At 44.6% G+C, this 20246-nt stretch overlaps 1 protein-coding gene across 7 annotated transcripts in view; it reads left to right on the top strand.

Moving 5' to 3' along the window:
* Window positions 1-20246, top strand: part of Mtus1 (microtubule associated scaffold protein 1) — a 141994-nt gene that overhangs the window by 118921 nt on the left and 2827 nt on the right. For all 7 annotated transcript variants that reach the window (XM_076914049.1, XM_034520024.2, XM_034520023.2 and 4 more), the window contains 6 exons: window positions 9794-10008; window positions 11540-11645; window positions 12666-12739; window positions 13167-13262; window positions 15433-15549; window positions 19384-19481. In XM_076914049.1, coding sequence (XP_076770164.1) covers window positions 9794-10008; window positions 11540-11645; window positions 12666-12739; window positions 13167-13262; window positions 15433-15549; window positions 19384-19481 — 706 coding nt within the window. The remainder of the gene's footprint in view (window positions 1-9793; window positions 10009-11539; window positions 11646-12665; window positions 12740-13166; window positions 13263-15432; window positions 15550-19383; window positions 19482-20246) is intronic.

Raw genomic sequence — 20246 nt, 5'->3', positions numbered from 1 at the left:
TGGCTCAAAAAGAAAGTTCTTGAAGCTTTCATCTCGATTTGTGTATTGGGCCAGAGTGGAAAAAAGATAAAGGTTTATATGCCAAAGCCAAGACCTCAGTTTTCCAATTTGAGGCAATAAAAGGTATAGCACTGTGTGTCTCCAGGTTCGAATCCTTGGGTTGGGAGCTGGGCGGCTCAGAGCGCGTCATGTCACATCTCTCCTGCCCCAGTTTTATTCTCTTTAAAGTGGCAGTGTACATGTGTGCCCAGAGGATGATCGTAAGGGTCACAGGAGGTAAAACATTGCAAAGCACTCATGCCAGTGGTTAGCTGCTATTAGCCATAGATACGTGAATGAATGCAGGTTTAAGTTAATGTCATGGCATGTATCTGTAATCCCAGTAACTCCAGAGGCCAACACAAAAGGATTGCTATCAGTCCTAGGTCAGCATAGTAAGTGAAAGGCCAGTCTGACTACATAGTGAGAGCCTGCGCCAAACACACATGCACACACACTCACGAACACACATACAAACAAAGTCAGTTATAGCTGTATAGTGATTGGTGACATTGAAAGCATAAACCATGCCATAGGAAGAGATAGTCAACAGATGGAATACTATTAGAAGTCCCCAGGTCAGGGAGACCGCCGACCAGTCCTTTGTTGGTCTTTAATGTTGCCTTAGTGGATTAGGGGGTTTGTTTTGGTTGGTTTGGTTTGGTCTCGTCTGGTCTTTCAAGATAGAGTTTCTCTGTGTTGCCCTGGCTGTCCTGGAACTCAATCTGTACACCAGGCTGGCCTCAAACTGCAAGATCCTCCTGCCTCTGCCTCTTGAGTGCTGGGATTAAAGGTTTTGCACCCTCACTGCCTGGCTGAAGGTGTAGGGTTTTTATTCATACACTCCCAGTTAGGAGTTACTTAACATTTTTGAGTACACAGAGTTTTCCCTTTGGTGATGTCTTATGTATTCTGTTGGACTAGTGTGGAGTCTGAACAGAACAGTAAAGTATATGAGGTGGTGAGGCCTAGACCCCGATGTTTTACAGGCGACTTAGAGATTGCTGCTGTCTTCTGACCTTCCATCACTCACTTCCACCATCCAAGTGTCCACCTTGTCCCTCGGAATAACCAGGGGTTGCGGAAGTCACTGTTCAACTGTGTGATCTTTCCTTATCGTCTGCCTGAAAACTGGGACAAGAGTCTCACACTTGAAGAACTGTGTAGAGTGAAAGAAACTCCAGGGAATCCTGCAACTTGCAATTGTCTGTGCCTTTGCCCTTCACAGTCTAATGGCTTCTGTCCATCTTCCCCATCGGCAGACTTTCCGGATGCCTTCTCATTTCGTCCTCTGATAGTCTCTTCCCCAGTCAAGCCTTTTCACCTGACATGCCACCAGCATGTTTCTCCTATCCGGCCCACATCCCTTCATGGAAAGCCCTTTGCTTGGACAAACCTGTTCAAGAAACCTGTCTACACAGAACCAAACCATGAGGCACTCCCCCTATGCCAGTGACCTTCGGACCTTGCACTGGTGTATTTAATGCAACTTGTGTTCTTCTGTTATCTCCAGACTATATGGTGTTCAATGAGGAGAGTCTTTCCTCTGCAGGGAAAATCATACTGAACTCTCTCCATTTCCATAGCTTAGTGTCTTATGTTTATTGGCATTTGAGAGTTTCACTTTTAAAGACCAGTGTAGAAACAAGAAGTACTCCATAGTTTTATCCTGGCGTACTTTTGCATGGCCCCTTGCCTTTGTTTATAGAACATGTATAACTTTGTACCATCATTATTTCAGAAAAGCATATTCTATATACAATAATATCTATTGTGCCATCACACTTTTGTTTATTTGAGACAGCCTAGCAATAATGTAGACTAGGCTGACTCTATACTAGATCTTTGCACCTCTGTCTGTCCCATAATATTTTTTTAATCACATTTATTTGTATGTGTCACCCACATGTGTATGCCACAGCGAATGTGTGGAAGTCAGAGGACAGCTTCCGGGACCGGGTTCTTCCCTTCCCTGCTGTGGGTTCCACCCATGAACTCCGGTTCTTAGGTTTGTGGAAAGCCGTGGGTCCTCCCTGAGCTATCTAGCCAATCCATCAGTTTTATATAATCAGATTTATATAATCTCCGCTTGCATTGAACAAAAAACTCCCTTAAGCCTCCCCTCCCTTAGAAGCAAAAACTGATCTGGGTTTCATGACCAAGGTACCAGTGTTGTCGCTTCTTGAATTTCATATAAATGAAAGTGTAGCCTGTCTTCTCATTCACATCTGGCTTCATCAGCAGAGGGCCCTGCTTCTGGGGTTGTTTAGTCAGTCTTTGGATTCTTTTAACAAGGCCAGTACTTTTCCAGGGCACCTTGCAGCCTTCACTGAAGATGTTTTTAATGATCGTGGAGCATCTGTAGAGGGCTACCGTGACTCACAAGTGTATGTTTTAAGCCCCTCCCTCCCAAGCGGCAGATATGTGCTTCTGTAGAGGCCCTGCCTCTAGGTGAGCTGGCCCAGTGAGATGGCACTTTCTCCTGCATGGTCCCTTGCTTCCGGAGTCCTCTGCATATCTGCACAGCTCTCTCTACCATGCTACCCTTCTTCTTTGGCCTCTCAGATTCTTTATTAATTCATTGTTTTAAGTTCTGTTTTTTGTCTTCAGTTGAGTTTCACTCAAACCTCTCAGACAGGTTAATTTTTCTTTTTTCTACCCTCTGGTTACTGGGTAACATTAAGACTCTCACTTAGAGCTTTTTGCTTCTGTACCTCTTCCAGCCATTTAGAGCTATGAGGTCTTCAAAGGCAAAGCCACTCACTCCCCTCTGTGAGGTGTGTAGGCCTGGGCGCACAGATGCATAGAGAGCAGGAAAAGAGTAGAGTTTGTAACCTAAGATGGAGGGAGACAGGGAAGGTGGGCTTCTCCCTGCACAGAACTGACGGGTTCTGCGCACAGACATTTCCTAAGAACTTCCTTAAAAAATAATATTTCTGTCTTTCAGAATAAATGGTAATAATGGTGACATGTAATTCTGTTGGGAGTGCTTGGTTTCACCATGACAGCAGTTCACCAGAGAATCTTGAATGTCAGTCTTTGCAAGTAGTTGACTGTTGCTTGTCACGGTCAACATCCAAAGCAACCTTTTGCCACTGAGAAAGACATTGTGAATAAAACGTGTTTGTGTGTACGGACACCTTTTACTGTAATCTTTGAGGTTTCTGGTGTCCTTAAAATTACACTTTTCATTCATATATATATATATATATATATATATATATGTTGTGGTGTTGGAGATTAAACCCAAGGCATTGTATATATTGTATATGCTAGACAAATCCTCTACCACTGAACCATAACTCTAGCCCCAAGGAAAACACACACACACACACACACACACTTAATGTGAACGCAGTGACCGGAAGGATAGAAAAAGTAACATTAGCTTGTTTGAAAGTTGGGTGAAACTCATCTAAAGACAAGATGTGTTTATATAAGAAGTTAGAGCTAACTCACACATCGTTTTATTTAAGTAGCCCCAGCTGCTTGTTAATTCATTGAACTGGAGATTTTGTCCCTTAATACACTAAACATTGCTAAAATGTCTAGGATAAGTACGTAAAACCTCATTAACTTTCCTCTTGGCATGTAGAAATTCATACAGATGTTGGGGACATTCTCTGGGATCTGTTCATTCCTAAACAGAGCAGTTTAAGTAGTCGATATTGTATAAAAGGAAAGAAACTGAGGCTTAAGGCCCAGTATGCTTTCCTACTGCTAGCCAACTCAGGAGCCAAACAAAGGCTTTGGATAAAAATCCAAAGTGGCCAGGCTACCAGATTTGTCTGTCCTGACAGAAAGAAAGCACTTAAGTGTGACTTCATAAAACAGAGGGAAATCATTTGATACCACTGTAAGCATGCATTGGCCACTAACAACTTATGGGAATCTTTTCTAATCAAGCAGGGAAGAAGATGCCCCCGCTATTGCTAAATCAGAATATCTTCTGACCTACTTTAAAAAAAAAAAAAAAGACAAGTTGTCAAAGGCAGAATCTGAGCCACTGCTGAGCACTCCCCCAGTGAAGCCCCCGTAGGCTGGCTCACACCTCAGGGAATGTGTGAGGACGTTCACCATCCCAGTTTGGATCATAATTCTGGTGTAACAAGCCTGTGTCTAAAGAGATTTAGACACTCTGTATAGCTGATTTCAAGACAGTTGTTCGTTCGTTCGTTCTTTCTTTCTTCCTTCCTTCCTTCCTTCCTTCCTTCCTTTCTTTTTTCCTTCTTTCCTTCCTTCCTTCTTTCCTTCCTTCCTTTCTTCCTATAGAATCTAATAAAATAACATGGGGAAATCCCACCTAAAGCTTTTTATCTTGGTGAGGTGTTTTGAAGGACGAGTCGATGGCTACCTCAGACTTGGGTCATTCTCTTGTTATTGGTGTCTTTCCTAAATTTGGACTTTGGCTGGCTCTACTGATAGCCAAAAGTCCATGTTCTTTTACCCACAGATAAGCAAAATACTGCCAACAGCACCTGGTTCCGAGCGTCCATGAGATTTCTTTCTTGTCCTGGTCTCTTCCTGACTCTAAACTTTCAAATGTCCCTAACCCTGGGTTACTTGTCTAGAACACGGATATACAAACATCACTGTGAGATCAAATAGATTTCCTGTTCTCACACCCACCAGTTCCAACTCATTCAAGTTTGGGGTGGAGTCCAGAAATCTGCACTTTTGATATCATCCAGATGATGTAGACACCAGAGTACCTGGGACTACACCCAGATACCGCACTATTTAGGATGTTCCTTATGTGTGAAAAGGTGTGTGTGTCTAAAGTTTACGCATGCCTGAGGACTTGTACCAGCACTGTTTGATTCTTCTGCCCTAAAAGCAACTGATCTGGAAGGAGCCATGGCAGAATAGTTAATGCTTGACTTGGGGGCAGGGCGGGCACTGCACTGTTTTGATTGAAACCTGGTACTTTACACGGGGACTCCTATTTCTCAGACCTGAGTCTTCAAACACACTGCCAGGTATTGAGCCATACTTCTGTCTCTGACCCACCTTCATTGCTAGATTCTTTTTTTCCCCGTATGTATGGGATGTTATGACAAGGTGAGCAGATGTTCTGCAGCCTGTCGTAGGCTAGTGCATAAGATGGAATACCTTTTCAAACCCGCCCTGCAGTGGGAGGAAGGACATTGTCTGTGGGAAGCCCAGCTGGCCACCTCTGTCCGGAAGGTAGAAGATAGGCCAGTGGGGCCAGATTACAAACTACCTAATCAGTGCAGGAAAGAGAGAGACCAGGCAGAGATGCATTGTTCTTCACTTCTCTTTTAGTTTCTGTGGCGCCAGAGAATTGAGCCAGAGCGTTCCTTGGTGCACGCTGGGCGCCTAAACTAACTTCTCCCTTTGGCTCCCAAATCATGGATGGATGGACGGACGGAGCCAGTGAGATCCAGTTTGGAGCATAGGAGCTGGATTCAGGTCTGCCCTCCCAGTTCCATTTGGTCAAATGAGACTTATGGTGGCACCTACTTGTCAGCTCAGAGTTCTGCATGAAAAACAAAAATGAACTTGGGCCTTTTGCAAGGTCTGCAGCAAGTGTGACAGGTGGGGCGGTATTATTTATGGGAAACTTGATTTAATGGTGCCAACAGTTTTATAAAAAGTCAGTTCCCCCAAAGTCTGTACTTCATGGGAGATTTTGAAACTGTTCACAGAGACTCAAGGGCATCACGCACAAGAGTAATCCAAGTCACTTAGAGCTAACTTCTGAGATTTAGAGGAGACCCTTGTCTACCATGTGTATCCCAGGTCACTTGACTCTGTGAAGGGTTACATTTAAAGAAATAAACTCTGAAGGCTGTAATGCTAGATGATCACCTTCCTGTATGCCCCTACTTTCTGGCACACTTAAGGCCCCTTCTGCCCTGACTTTCTGTACAGTCTCTCCATATTTGCCTTTGTCATCCCTTAACTGAGAGGCCATCAGAACACACTCACTTTACAAATCAGGATTTAGAGGCCCAGAAAGTTGGAAATGCCTTTTGGTCAGACAGTCAGGGCCCTACCTTTCTGGGTTAGTTTTCTCATTGACACCTTTGATTTTTAAAACAGATTAGACCCACACTTGCCCTGGAAGTGTACCATGACAGGATCTCATAGAGTAATGGTATAGAGTAATGATGGGGGAAGGCCCTGTCCTGTGGTGTGGTTCTGGAGCGGGGGGAATCAAGAAAAGTGAGAGAAAGTTCTCAGTAACGTGCTAAAGAAAGGCATGAAGGAGCCAGAAGTACAAGCAGGTAGAGAGAGAGAGAGAGAGAGAGAGAGAGAGAGAGAGAGAGAGAGAGAGAGAGAGACTGACTGGGAAGACTGGGAAGAGGCAAGGCAAGGTGGAGGCAAGGGCTCCCTCACACAGTAGAGAGGAGCTCCGAAGGCTCCCCACAGACAGCTGGCTTCCCAGAAGCCTATCAGGACAGTCACATGATTATGGAATGCAATGCTCCCTTTTCCAGTTTGTCCCTTTCTGTCACTGTGTCACCAAATGTGCCTCACTTTCCATGTGACCTTGCCTCTCCCACGCTCCCTTGTCATTCTTTATTGCATTTAGGACTGACAAATCTCCAGGCAGCCAGGGAAGTTCTGTTGTCTAGAATATAAAGAACAGTAGCAGTAGATTTAAAGAGGAGACTCCAGAAGCACCCTTCTCTCTCTCTCTCTCTCTCTCTCTCTCTCTCTCTCTCTCTCTCTCTCTCTCTGTGTGTGTGTGTGTGTGTGTGTGTGTGTGTGTGTGTATACAGGTAGTGTGTGGGGAACATGGGTGCTGGAATGCAAACTCAATAACCATTAGTCTGTGTTGAACTTCTAGCATGTCTCCGAGGAAACCACAATCAGGTTTGATTCCTCTGGTAATAACAACAGTAACACATTTAAATGGAGGAGCGTTATCATTAACTCCATAGGGAAAGTACCAGTGTGGTCTCTGTTTTAGAGATGAGGAAGTGTGAGCACTGATTGCTAGTCTCTTGTGAAGCCTGCTATTCACATATTAAAAAGAAAGAAGGCATCTCCGTATCACTTCCAAGAATACTGACATTTTTTTCAGACCATGGGTGTGTGATGTTTTCTTCCATAACAGGACATTCATTAGTCAGCAAGTAAAGGGAAATTTATCTCTACGAGATGGAAACAATCAGTCCAACTGTCCCCCTCCAACCTTACAGAAAAACCCTGGGGACTAATTAAGTAATGGCTTCACTTCCTCTCCTTTTCTAACTGCCAAAGGGCCGGAGACTAATATGATTGTGTTTTCCCAGGGTCAGATTTGATTGTTCAGTGGAGCCTTTTCTAGACATCATCTAAATGATTGTTTGAAAAACAAAATCAGCCTTCCTTTACTTCTTGTGCAGTGACTTTTTCTTGATCCAATAGCTGTGATTTAGACAGTCAAGTCTTCCTGGTTTTCCTGATCTGGCCTTGACATAATAGGAGCTGGTGCATCTCTGATTGGTATCTTTAACATGACTTAGACTTTAGAGATAATTTTGTAAATGAGTCTATTTTAAAAAAAAAAAAAAAAAAAACTTTTCCCATAGTGAAAACTTTTTTAAAAAGCTTTTTCTCCCCTTTGGGTGATGCTAAGGATTGAACCCAGGCACTTGTGCATGCTACACACATTCTCTACTACCCAGCTACATCTGTAGCCCATGGTTCTGGGGGAAAGAGACTCTTGTTGTGTAGCTCAGGCTAGCTTTGTACTCCCATTTAGCCCAGGCTGGTTTTGGACTCTCTATTCTCCTACCACAGATCCCTGAATATCAGGATATCATGTGTCCATCATCGTATTTAGCTTTCTTTTTCTTGGTCTCATTCTGTAGTTCTGGTTGTCCTGGAACTCACTGTATAGTGAGGCTGGCCTTGAACTCACAAAGATCTGCCTGTCTCTGCCACCCAAGTGCTCGGAATTAAAGGCACGCACCACTATGCCAGGCTCTAGCTGTATCAAACTAGATTGCTGGAATTAGCTTTTCAAGCTCGAACGTATTTTATGTGTGTTTAATCATGCACAAGCTTTTAAACTCGACTAATGGAATGTTTAAAAACAAAGACTTAAACTGAGAGTAGCAGTGCACGCCTTTAATCCCAGTGCTCCAGAGGCGGGGGCAGATCTCTGTGAGTCTGGACAGCCAGAGCTACATAGTGAAAACTTGTTTTGGGGGTGAGGGTGGAGGTGAGTTTTTCTATACATGTAGTAACTCCTGTAAATCAACTACACCTTGAAGCATGGGGAAACTCCATAGGCACTCATTCTTAATCCTGGATGATCTTCTGTTTTTGTTTTGGCTTTGTTGGTTGTCAGATGAACTGACAACAGTGGACTTCAGGCAAAGAAGCAATAAGGCTAACTAAGGATGGGCAGGAGCCAGCATAGGTTTTCCTGTAAGCTTTCCATGCTATGAGAAACCAGGGAAAGTCTATAGTCTACAATTGTGGGGTGAAGTCCTTATTCCCCCACCAGAAACATGTATGTCCCATCAGACAGTAAGCACTTTGAAAGCCCTTAATACAATGTTTATATTCTATGAAAATATTCAGGGGTCTCTCTACCAAATCACAGCCTCCTTAGGAGCTCAGGCCAGTAGATCCAAACTAAAGCCATTTGTGAGGGTGAGAAGCATAGCCCAGCTGTTGTACACAGCACTGTAAACAGACTGTAAACAGCAGAAGGTCCCTTGCACAGCTGCAGGCTGATGTCACCTTCTGGAGCCTGGCCTGCCCTTTGGTTGTTGGAAGTAACAGCAGTAAGCCATCCGATCCCCCATGTGATCTCCCTTTCTTCTTTCCGGTCCTCCCTTCCCATCTATTCCCTCTTCACCGAGCTCACAGTAGCCAGCCAAGCTGCACACTGTTTGGGCTACTGGGTTCTGTGTATATAAACAAAGCAAACAGCCCTATCCAATGGTTAATGGGAGAGGGTTTCTGTGTATCCTATTTGATTTGAAACACTGACATACTGTAATTATATATTCAAACTGACAACAGTTTGATTATAAGCAGATGTGTAAAAATCTGGCAGGTGTAGACAGAGTTAGCCTGCACTTAGAAGCCCTTTGTGCCCACAGTAGATGTTGACTCTTAGTTTATTCCTGAAGGACAGGTTTGTTGGGATGTTTTTGTACCAGATGCCTATGAACAAGATGTTTCTGTATAGAGATGTTTGGGTCTGGTGTAAGTTTCTGGATGGGCTTGGCCATGTTTGCTTGCTTATTATCTGCTGACATATAAAATTCTAAAACTAGCATTTCTCTCACTAGAAATGGATCCCCTCATCGACTGGCTACAAAGCGTTTTTGCAGACTTTGCCCACATAAAGGTCTAATTTGGGGCACAGAGGGGACCTTATGGGAAGATGTCTATTGTTCTCATATTTACAGGTTGGAAAGCCAGTTGGCAGAAGCTAATGTCTGTTGACCCGGTTCCTTTGTGCCAAGGTACACATCATGACAGGGAGAGTACAAGGTTGAGGAAACAGTCTCCCTCATGCCTGGGAAATTAAAGTGAGAAAGAGAAAGATAGCATCACGGTGTCCCTCTCAAATGTGTGCCCCAGTGACCTAAGGTTCACCGCCATCCACTGGCCCTGGGGGCCTCTAGCACACAGGCCTTGGACAGACACTTCTTACTTGAACTGCAGTGCTCGTGAATGTTTATGCTCCCAGAGTCATCACAGTGGTGTGTAAATGTGGTGTGTCTCAGACACTGAGCAAATGTAAAAGTCTCTCTCCTCTTCTTTGCGCCCTTTTCAGTTGCTGCTTCAAGCACCTGTGAGAAGCTTGAAAAGGCTAGGAATGACTTACAAACAGCGTATGAAGGATACGTCCAAAAACTAAACCAGCAACATCAGACAGACCGGGAGGAACTGGAGAACCATCTGAAGGAGTTATACACCGCAGAGTGTGAGAAGATTCAGAGCATTTACTTTGAGGAGGCAGAAAAGTATAAAAGTCAACTGCAAGAGCAGGTCTGTGCTGCCGGGCTGCTCCAGCGTGGGTGTGGCTGTCTGCTGGGCTGCTCCGGCGAGGGCGTGGCTATCTGCTGGGCTGCTCCGGCGAGGGCGTGGCTATCTGCTGGGCTGCTCCAGCGAGGGCGTGGCTATCTGCTGGGGTTCTAGATTCCAGCTACATTCTACATTCATGTTATCCCTTGCCTTTTAGCTTAGTTGGAGAAAGCTTTGGGGATTGATTCCTTTTTCTTAGGATGAAGCAATGTTTAGTTAAAGAAGGGACAGTGCTGGTACACACCCATAATCCCAACGCTTGGAAAGCTGAAGCAGAAGAATCATAGCTGAGCCCAGCCTTGGCTGCAGAGAGAGCTCAAGGCTAACATGGGTAACTTGGTCCCTGGCTCAAAGTGAAAACTGCCAACACGACCAAATATGTACTCAGTGATACAAAAGTTTGCGAGTGTCTGGATTCAATCCCCAGTGCAGGCAAACAGACAAATAAAAACAAGTTCTGTGATCCCACCAGCTAGATACTTAACAGAGGCTGTCTTATGTTAGGGTTTTACTGCTGTGAACAGACACCATGACCAAGGCAAGTCTTCTAAGAACACCTTTTAAATAGGGCTGGCTTATAGGTTCAGAGTTCAGTCCATTATCATTAAGGTGGGAGCATGACACCGTCTTGGCAGGCATGGTGCAGAAGTCTGAGAGTTTTATATCTTCATCTGAAGGCCGCTAGGAGAAGACTGGATCTGAGGCAGCTTGGAAGAGAGTCTTCAAGCCCATGTCCACAAAGACACACCCATTTCAACAAGGCTACACCCCCTAGTAGTGCCACTCCCTGGGCCAACATAGTCAAACCATCACATTTCACTCCCTGGCCACCATATTCAAACCATCACAGAGGCTGGGGCAACTTTATAAGATTGTCTCAAAATAAAAAGTAAAGGAGGTTCGGAGCTATAGCTTAGAAGTACAGGGAGAGCTTGCAAACCATGTCCACAGTTCTGGTCAATTCCTAGGAGTACCAGAAAATATTTTTTAAGGGTTATAAATATCCCCAAAACAATCCACTTGGAAGCATCCTGGTATTTGGCTTCTAAATCAATGGTCTGTAGTTTTTTTAATGCCTTTTTAATAACCTGTTTTTCTCATTAGTATTATAAACTAATTTCCCTGTTCCCTATTTCCCTTCCTTTTAAGTTTAGTATCTGCTTAGTCTCTACCATTTGCCAGGCATGTGCTAGGGGCTGAGAGCACAGTGGTCAGCGTTACAAGTGTGGGGCTGAGGTGGACCTGTGAACTGCAAGCCTATGCCTTGAGGTAGCCTCGGCCATTGCCATCAGTGAACCTCACAGTGCTTGGACCACCTTTGTTCCTGCGGAGGATGGGTTGGAGCTGTGGGAGGGGCAAGGCCCGAGTGGGTCGTTCTACACGAGAGTGTTAGATGGGTGCAAATGAATGATGGAGGTCCCTAGCGTGTGCTCCTTTATTTAGCTTAGCGCCTTTGTTCTTGCGAGTAAATGACCATCCTGTTTGTTCCTTACAGTTTGACAGCTTAAACGCCGCCCATGAAACCACGAAGCTGGAGATCGAAGCCAGCCACTCAGAGAAAGTGGAATTACTGAAGAAGACCTATGAAACCTCCCTTTCAGGCAAGGGTGCTTTTCCTGCTTCAGGAGACGGGCAATAGAAATGGCGTGGCATTTACTAAAACAAAACTGACTCATGATTCTCCCTTGCACAGCATACCCTCTACGGCATTGTCTTGGCACACCTCCTGGTTTCTTTGTGCACTGTTCTTTGTTAGTGGATGCTGTTTTCCCTTAAGGATGCAAATAATGGTTGGTTATTCATGCCAAGCCTTTAGGAAACAGGATGGACTTCCAAAGAATCTACAGACCTTTTTGGTGGTTGGTTGGGGTTGGCAGTAGTTGCTACTTTAGGTCCTGGGAAAGTCAAGATGTCAGCTTCTAGCATGGTGCTGTATGGACTCCACAGGTAAGCACTCATGCATTCATGACTGTGGTAAAGAACAGGTAGGATTTGATAAACAAGGACAGGATACACTGTTGGGAACTCACCGGCACTGGAAAGCTTGGTGTCAAAAGGAAGGAACGAGGAGAAGCCATTCCCTTGAGGACAAAGCCAGCAGTGGGGTGTCCACCGTGAGTCAGCTGCAGTTCACAGAGTAGGAGCAGGGGGATGTGTGCCTAAAAGGGCTGTGTGACCTTTGGGAGAGACTTGTCGTAAGAGATTGCCCTGGGGAATCAGAGGTGATGGCAAACATTGTAGTCTTCCTCCCGGGAAAGGGCTTAATTTTAGATTTCTGTTGTCTTTTGGAAGAGCACATTGAAAGGAAGACAGGATCCCCAGTCCAGGAATCAGAAACCTGTCTTTTGAGGCCCTACCCTTCATTTTGAGATTTTGAAAGTTTCCTTGGCCTCTGAGGGCATCAGGGTTTCTGGTCGTTATACCATAAATCTCTGCCCTACCTCATAAATCTTCTCTTCTGAGAAGATTCTGCTTAATTTAAAGAATTGCATCTCATGAATGGAAAGTCGTAGTTCATCAGCTTCTGCATCTATGTACGGAGGGTTATGGAGTGGTGATCTCATAGGGTGTTATTACCTTAAAAGAAAAAAAAAAACACAACAAAACCCCCTGCCTTCCAGAAATCAAGAAAAGCCATGAAATGGAAAAGAAGTCACTGGAGAATATGCTTACTGAGAAGCAGGAATCACTGGAGGTGAGTGGCCTGCTCCTGGCACTGTCAGATGGTGTGGGCGAGGCCCCTATGTGTCTGGAATGTGCCCTGGTTGCTCCTGTGTGCCTCTGAGTGCCCACGTGTGCCCCTGTGTGCCTCTGTGTGCCCCCGTGTGCCTCTGTGTGCCTCTGTGTGCCCCTGCATGCCTCTGTGTGCCCCCGTGTGCCTCTGTGTGCCCCCGTGTGCCTCTGTGTGCCTCTGTGTGCCCCTGCATGCCTCTGTGTGCCCCCGTGTGCCTCTGTGTGCTCCTGTGTGCCTCTGTGTGCCCCTGTGTGCCTCTGTGTGCTCCTGTGTGCCTCTGTGTGCCCCCGTGTGCCTCTGTGTGTCCCTGCATGCTTCTGTGTGCCCCTGTTTGACTCTGGTCCTTTCCTGGCCTCTGATGCTCCACGTGCTACTGTTTGTGTTTTAGAAACAAATCAATGATCTGAAGAGTGAAAACGATGCTTTAAACGAAAGGTTGAAATCAGAGGAACAAAAGCAACTGTCAAGAGAGAAGGCAAATTCAGTAAGTCGTGTGTTCCTGCCGATACTGGTTTTCCTTCTGCTTGGTTGCCATTTCCAGTTAATTAACTCTTTGGCAGCGAGAGAGATAACAGTGGAGTGGAATCTTCTTCATGATGGCAGTGTTATACTTGTGTGAAACAGTTTTGTCAACTGCTGGCATTTTTACATCTCCTAAAATGATTTGCAGATTGAAATCCAGAGATTTGAGCAAATACACATGAGAAACTGAGAAAAATCTAAAACTGGGCATATTTTCACAATAACAGTGACAAAAAGTCACCTTATTGTGGTGTGGTTACATGACCATAAGCCTTATAGCGTATTTGTGACATTGTGTGTTAGACACTAGTATCTAACTTCCAGAATGTTCTTATCTCTGAGAGAGACACACGTATGCACCAACAGCCCCACTCCATTCCTCAAAAGCCTCCTGCCCTAAGCTAACTGATGCTTTACTTCCCGTTTCCATGGGTTTGCTTGCTCTGAACCTTCCATATATCACCATGCAATACATATACAGCCTTTCATAACTCTCTTCTCTACTTAGTTTGATGTTGTCAGATTCATCCCCGTGCCAGGGTTTGGCTACACATCATTCTTTTTACAGAAAAGTTACATACATACATACATACATACATACATACATACATACAGGCAAGCACTCATATATGTAAAACACAAGTAATTTTTAGAGGTTGACGTGAAATTATGAGATTGCCCTCAAATGAATATGAAGGGATTCATCTTAAGTTCCCCCAAGCCCTACTTAAAGGGACCACATGGAATTTTATTTAATGTGCCTGGAATTAAAGTTACATGTGTGATCTCTGTTTTGGACCCTCTCCTGGCCTTTAAAAGCAGGTTGTTTGACCCACAGAATGCATTTTCTCCTTTTGTGAAGTAAAGAATTTGAAGAGAGGGATAAAGCAAATCCAAGTCTCCCTCAGGATTCAACCTCCAGAAGGGAAGGCAATTTTTGATCCAGGAGGTACTTTTCTGTCATCTAAACCATTGAATCCTTTTGGAGAATCTTTCACTCAACATCTGGCCAATAGGTCATACATACATACATACATACATACATACATACATACACACACACATACATACATACACACACACACATACATACATACATACACACATGCACGTGCACATGCACACACATACACACTATGTATATATGCTTATATATACATATATATACAGAAAGAGAGACAGAGACAGAAAGAGAGAGCTGAGCTAATTCATATCAAATTGTTGGGTGGTTCAGTTGAATTTCCATCAGACCAGGAGTGAGTTGTGAGGGTACTTCACAGTAGTGGTATTACGAGTGTCCATTTGGGAGATTGTATGTGTTTTGTGGTAGTGTTATGGCTGCTCTAGAGCTATGGCCAAGCCAATGTAACCATGAAGAAAGCCCAGAGGCTCAGGACATTATATTGCTGTGTTTCATTTCCCAGAGCCCTGCATATCGTACTGTTTCTCCTCAGGTACTGACTTTGCTTAGAGAAAACTACTGTTTCCTTTTCTCCCTCCAGAGGCCAGTTTAGGACTGGAGAAAGCTCTCTCTCCTGAGCTCTGTTTTTACATTGTAAGCAATGGTTTCTTGTTTCTAATAAGAGAATCTCATGGAAGCAGTATCTACCATACTAAATAACGGGGAAAATAAGTTTGTTTTCAATACTATGACCAAAGTCTTTGAGGTTAAAAGGATCTTAATTCTTTTTTTACTTCTTTAAAACTGCTATAAGAGTTAAGCCAGGCATGGTGACTCATCTTTATAATTCTGGCACTTGGGAACCTGAGACAAGAGGGTAGCCACAAATTAAAGGCCAGACTGGGCAGAATGAGTCCCAGGTCAGCCTGGACTATAAGATGAGACCTTGTATCAAAAAAGATAAAAAAGGAAAAGAAACTTACATTCAGCTGGCCATGTCAGGGAATGCTTATAATCCCAGCAATGGGATGCTGAGGCAGGAGGATTACTGTAAATATCAAGTCAGTCTAGGTTTCAAAGCACGACCCTGTATTTAAAAAAGCAAACAAACACAAACAAACAAAGGGAGTAAGTTTCTCTAAGTCTAATGAGAGAATCAGTAGTATATCAAGGATTGAACTGTATAATTCTGAAATAAGTCAGAGCAGTTATCTTAGTATGTTTTTTCCAGAAAACCCCTCAGGTCATGTATCTGGAGCAAGAACTAGAAAGCCTGAAAGCTGTGTTAGAGATCAAGAATGAGAAGCTGCATCAGCAGGATATGAAGCTAATGAAGATGGAAAAGCTGGTACGTCTCCAGGATGACGGAGTGAGCACCTCCTGCGCATGCGTGCGCACACGTGGCCATGCGTGGTGGTGGTGGTGGTGGTGGTGGTGGTGGTGGTGGTGATGGTGGTGGTGTTGCCTGGGAAATAGGACAGCAGAGCTTAGAGCTTTAGAACTGTGGCGTTGAGCTAACTCGTACTTGATGGTATTTGCAGAGTACACAAAGGGTAGAGTTGCATTTTCTTTCCCAGATTTTATTAAGGCTGGTTCATTGCTGCTTTCTAGAGCGTTTATTTATTTATATTTTTTATAGAGTGCATGCAGAGCAGCATCTAGTTTTGGAAAAATTCCAACAAATCAGGTTCACATTTCAATAGTCTGTGGACCTTCACTTGCCTAACAAAAAAAAAACTAATTATTCTAAAACCAGCACTCACGCTGGACCAAAGGACAGTTGGATATTATCAGTTAACTTCACTGAATCTGAATCTGAATCCCATAGAATCTATTAGCATTCTGTATCTTTTTAAGAATTTGAAATATGATAAAAAGAATTGTGTGTGGACTAGCCCAGTTGGAAAACAGCAAGCATTGCTGAAAACCATAATCAGAATTTGAACCTACTCCATGCTGTGTTTGAAGGATGTGCCCAATGTGTGGGCTCAGCCTTGGTCCAGCCCTGAAACTCAGAATCTGCTAGCTAGGACATGAACCAAGCTGGAAGGATTTCTCAGCAGCTTAAGTGACCCTAGCTGTTGCTTGCTGGTTTTGCTACTTTGCTTCCAACTGCCAGCCACCAAGGGCTGCATGTGTCTCCTCCACCCAGTTGTGGGTGACTCATTAGCTTTAAAGAAAAGTCTCATTCAAAGTTAGGCTAGCCTAGAACAATGGGGAGCATAAAGGTTACTCTTATCTGTTTGGCTTTTTGTTTGGGGGGAATTTGGCTTGGTTTAGTGTTTTGTTTCCTAGAGATAATTAACTGCTTTTTTGAGGGAGGCAGTGCTTAAGGGAACATACAGGCATTACTTCACTTCGTCAGGAAATGTGGGAGTGGGGGAAGGAGGGTTCCTTTTTTTTTTTTTTTTTATACACAGCGGAGTTTGGATCTGCCATAATAAAGAATGAAATTATGTCATTTGCAGCAACAATTGGAGTCAGAGATTATCCTATTAAGTGAAAAAAGCCAGACCCAGAAAGACTAATATCATTTTCTCTCGTATGTGAAACCAAGATGATAAACATGCATACACTGCAGTCTAGTCTGTTGACAAACACGTGAAAGCAAGGGCTCACTGGAGTTGATTTGAGTGCAGTCACAGTAAAGACCCCCCACCCCCACCCCAGATATCAGTGGCATGAGTGTAGACCGGGCTGACAACTCAACCACTGTTTCTGTGAATGGAACCAGAGAATGGCTCAGTCTGAGTTTGTCCTCATGCCTTTCGTCAGTCATGGGTTCCTGATTGCTTTCTTGCCCACCATGAAGCATATTGTCTCCCAAGCCACTAAGGAACTCTCCCAACTGGCATTTTAAAGTCCAGCGCAGCTCCAGTTTGAGAGAATACATCCCATCTCTCACGTGGAGGCCAGAAGGATAGCAGATTCGTACAGCTGGGACCTTTCAACTCTGCCCATCTTGGAGGTACCAGAAGTACAAGAAGTGTTTTTTTTTTTTTTTTTTTTTTTTTTTGGAATGCAGGAAACTCTTAGTTGTTCATAGGCCCAAGCCAGTGCACACCGCAGGTCTTGGCAAAGGTCAGCCTGTGATACCTGCTCAGCAGGCATGACTCAGGAACCCCTGTTAACAATGTGTTGCTCCATCTCCCATTCCTGTACCTGAACTTATCAGAAGATCTCAAGTGATAACAAGGCCCTGCTGTAAATGTACAAACAGGTTTTAATTTCTATTGAGCCATGATAGTTCTGTCTTGCGCCCCAACAGCGGAGGCACAGTGCCAGTTGGCATCACCCTCTTGTTTTGACAGGAAGAAAGGTTGCTATGACGATGGATATACCTGTTGCCACTGCTGTGTTGTGTACTTAGCAGCTCTTAGGCCTTTAGAGAAGATAGAACACTTAGTATGTTAGGGTTCTCTAAAGGAAGAGAGCTGACCCGGTGATATATTTAAGGAAGATTTGCGAGACTGCCTTGCATGATGAGTCTAGAGTAGACCAGCGATGGCTGCAGGAGAGGCTGGGAACCTGGTGATTGTTCAACCCATAAGGTTGGGTGCCTCTGCAGCTCCCAACTGGTACCCAAGGCCAGTGGGACTTCTGGAGAGCCTCTTGATCATCAGTCCACACTGGAAGCCCAAAGAAGCCGGTTCTAATTTCAGAGACAGAATTGGCCACAGCAGCAACAGGGCACACAGGCTCCCCAGTGAGAATTGGGGCCAAGCAAACGAAGCACAGAGTCCAAAGCTCTTCTCCTCTACTTCCTTGTGGCTGAGTCACTACCAGATGGTGCTGTTCACATTTAGGTCATCAAGCTGATCCCCCGGAGGCATGCCCACAGGCCAGCCCGATAAATAGATGGTCTTTCATTGGGTTTCTTCTCAGGTAATTCTAAGGTCCTGTCAAGATGGCAAATTAACCATCTCACTCAGCATGAGGAAACTGTCTAAGGAAGTCAGGTTTGCTTGGAGAGCTAGCTCTGCTAGTGGTAAGCTCTGTGACATTAAAGACTGAGGTTTTTACCTCTGTACAGCAAAGCTTTGGTAGAATTATGTTTTGAGGCCAATTGCCACTGTTTTTTTTAATTCCAAGTTTTCCCAGGTTGTATTTTTACCTTGAAAAGCATTTCCAGATGTTTCTCCCTGCCCTCTCTTTTTTCAATTTTTTTTTTTCGTTCTGTAGATTTTTTTTCTTTTAAAGAAAGTTATTTCGTCTGACTGGATTGTCGTGGGGATTTTCTGGATTCGAAGATGTCTTAACAAGAATCCCACCCGGGTGCTATAATTCAGGCCAATGAGCCATAGCAGGCTGCCATGGCAGGGACTTAGGGGTTAATTTTGACCTCACGTTAAGTTCATTCTGAGCTCTGATGTTGCCCCCTAAAAGAGCAATGAACCGTTCCTTAGGAGAGGGAGCCAGGATAGCATCGGCTCCCCACCACGTTCAGTGACTTGAAATGTCTTTAATCTTTCAACTGATCAGTTTGTGAAAGTTAAGGCTGGAAAGATCAGTGGGACACAAGTGTCCCTTGACCCGAGCCGAGCAGGGAAGCTTGCTTTCTGCAGTTACTTCTTCACCTCACCTTGGTGCATTGCATCTCCATATGGCCACACAGAGGTAAATGCCAAAACTAACCTGGAATAAGTATAAGACTTTCTTCAGTATGGCCAAGACCTATAGGCTCCCTCATAGGGTCCCTCTTTTCCTCTTCTCCTTCCTTCCTGTCTCTTCATTGTTTTCTTCCTCCTTTCCACCATCCCTCTGTCTCTAGGTCTCCCCCCCTCCCCACTCCCTTCCTTTTTGTACATGTGTACACGACTGCTGCAGATACAGGGGATACAGTAGTGAACTGAGATGGTTAAACTGCATTGTGTGCTTTACCACCTTGGGAAGAGGCCCGGCACCAATGGTCACCTAGGCAGCACACCAGCTCCCAGAGGGACATTCTGAAAGTGTCACCTGGAAGAAAGACATTACTACCTAGCTATCTTTTTTTATGTGGCGTGATGAACACCATGTGTCCTAGAAGTCCCATTTCCTGCTTTCCACTGGTCTGTGCATAAAGACATCATCATTGTGCCACGATGCTCAACTTGTTGATGGTCTCCTGTATCAGGGTTATGTTTAAGAAGTGAGGGGATTTATTTGTTTATTTATGACTACAAACCTTGTTTATACCTAGGTGGACAACAACACAGCATTGGTTGACAAGTTGAAGCGATTCCAGCAGGAAAACGAGGAGTTAAAAGCTCGCATGGACAAACACATGGCAATTTCCAGGTAGAACTACAAGAGTCTATTTCTCCTTCCCTCTTCCTTGAACATCTACTGTCTTTTCTGGCTACGCTCCCAGGCATGTGAGAGGAGCAGATCGACAGTTTATGCTTTGACCAAGGTGCCCTCCACCCTCTCACCTACCTGGAGCTCACTGTGGCTCTGTCAGAGAAGGGGTAACCACACACGTGAACAGAAATAAAACAGGCCTTGTGCAAGTGCCCCATTGCCTACTGGGAAATCTCTCAAACACTAGAGCTGCCAGCAATTACTCAGGATTATTTATTTGGGTCAGGCTTTGAGGTTCTGGTATTTGGGAGTTTTGTTCTCCTTTCTGTGGTGCACAGGCCTAAGCCAGGGACTCACACACACTAGGCAAGTCCTCTACCACCCAACTATACGCCTCGCTGTAGTATTTGGGTTTCTCAGCTTAAAAATCCATGACCCTAATGCCAATGGCATCACATGCCCTTTAGTCCCAGCACTCTGGCCCGCCTCAGGCAGGTCTCTTAAGTTCAAGGCCAGCCTGGTCATCCGATTGGGTTCCAGGGCAGCCAGAGCTACACAGAGAAACCCTGTCTCGAACCAAAAACCAAACCAAAAAAACCCAACCAGGACCCTGTGTTTGGTTGATAGCCCCGGGAGGCCTGCCCTTTTCTGAAGGGAAATAGGAGGAGTGGAGGTATGTGTAGGAAGAGAGGAGGGAGGGGCTGACTGTGGTGAGGATGAACTATATATACAGGGAGAAGAATTAGGAAAAAAAAAAATCAA

Source organism: Arvicanthis niloticus, chromosome 16 (assembly GCF_011762505.2).
Source record: "Arvicanthis niloticus isolate mArvNil1 chromosome 16, mArvNil1.pat.X, whole genome shotgun sequence".
Lineage (NCBI taxonomy): Eukaryota > Metazoa > Chordata > Mammalia > Rodentia > Muridae > Arvicanthis > Arvicanthis niloticus.
Note: the sequence above shows the minus strand (reverse complement) of the source record. Positions and strands in the feature narration are given on the sequence as shown.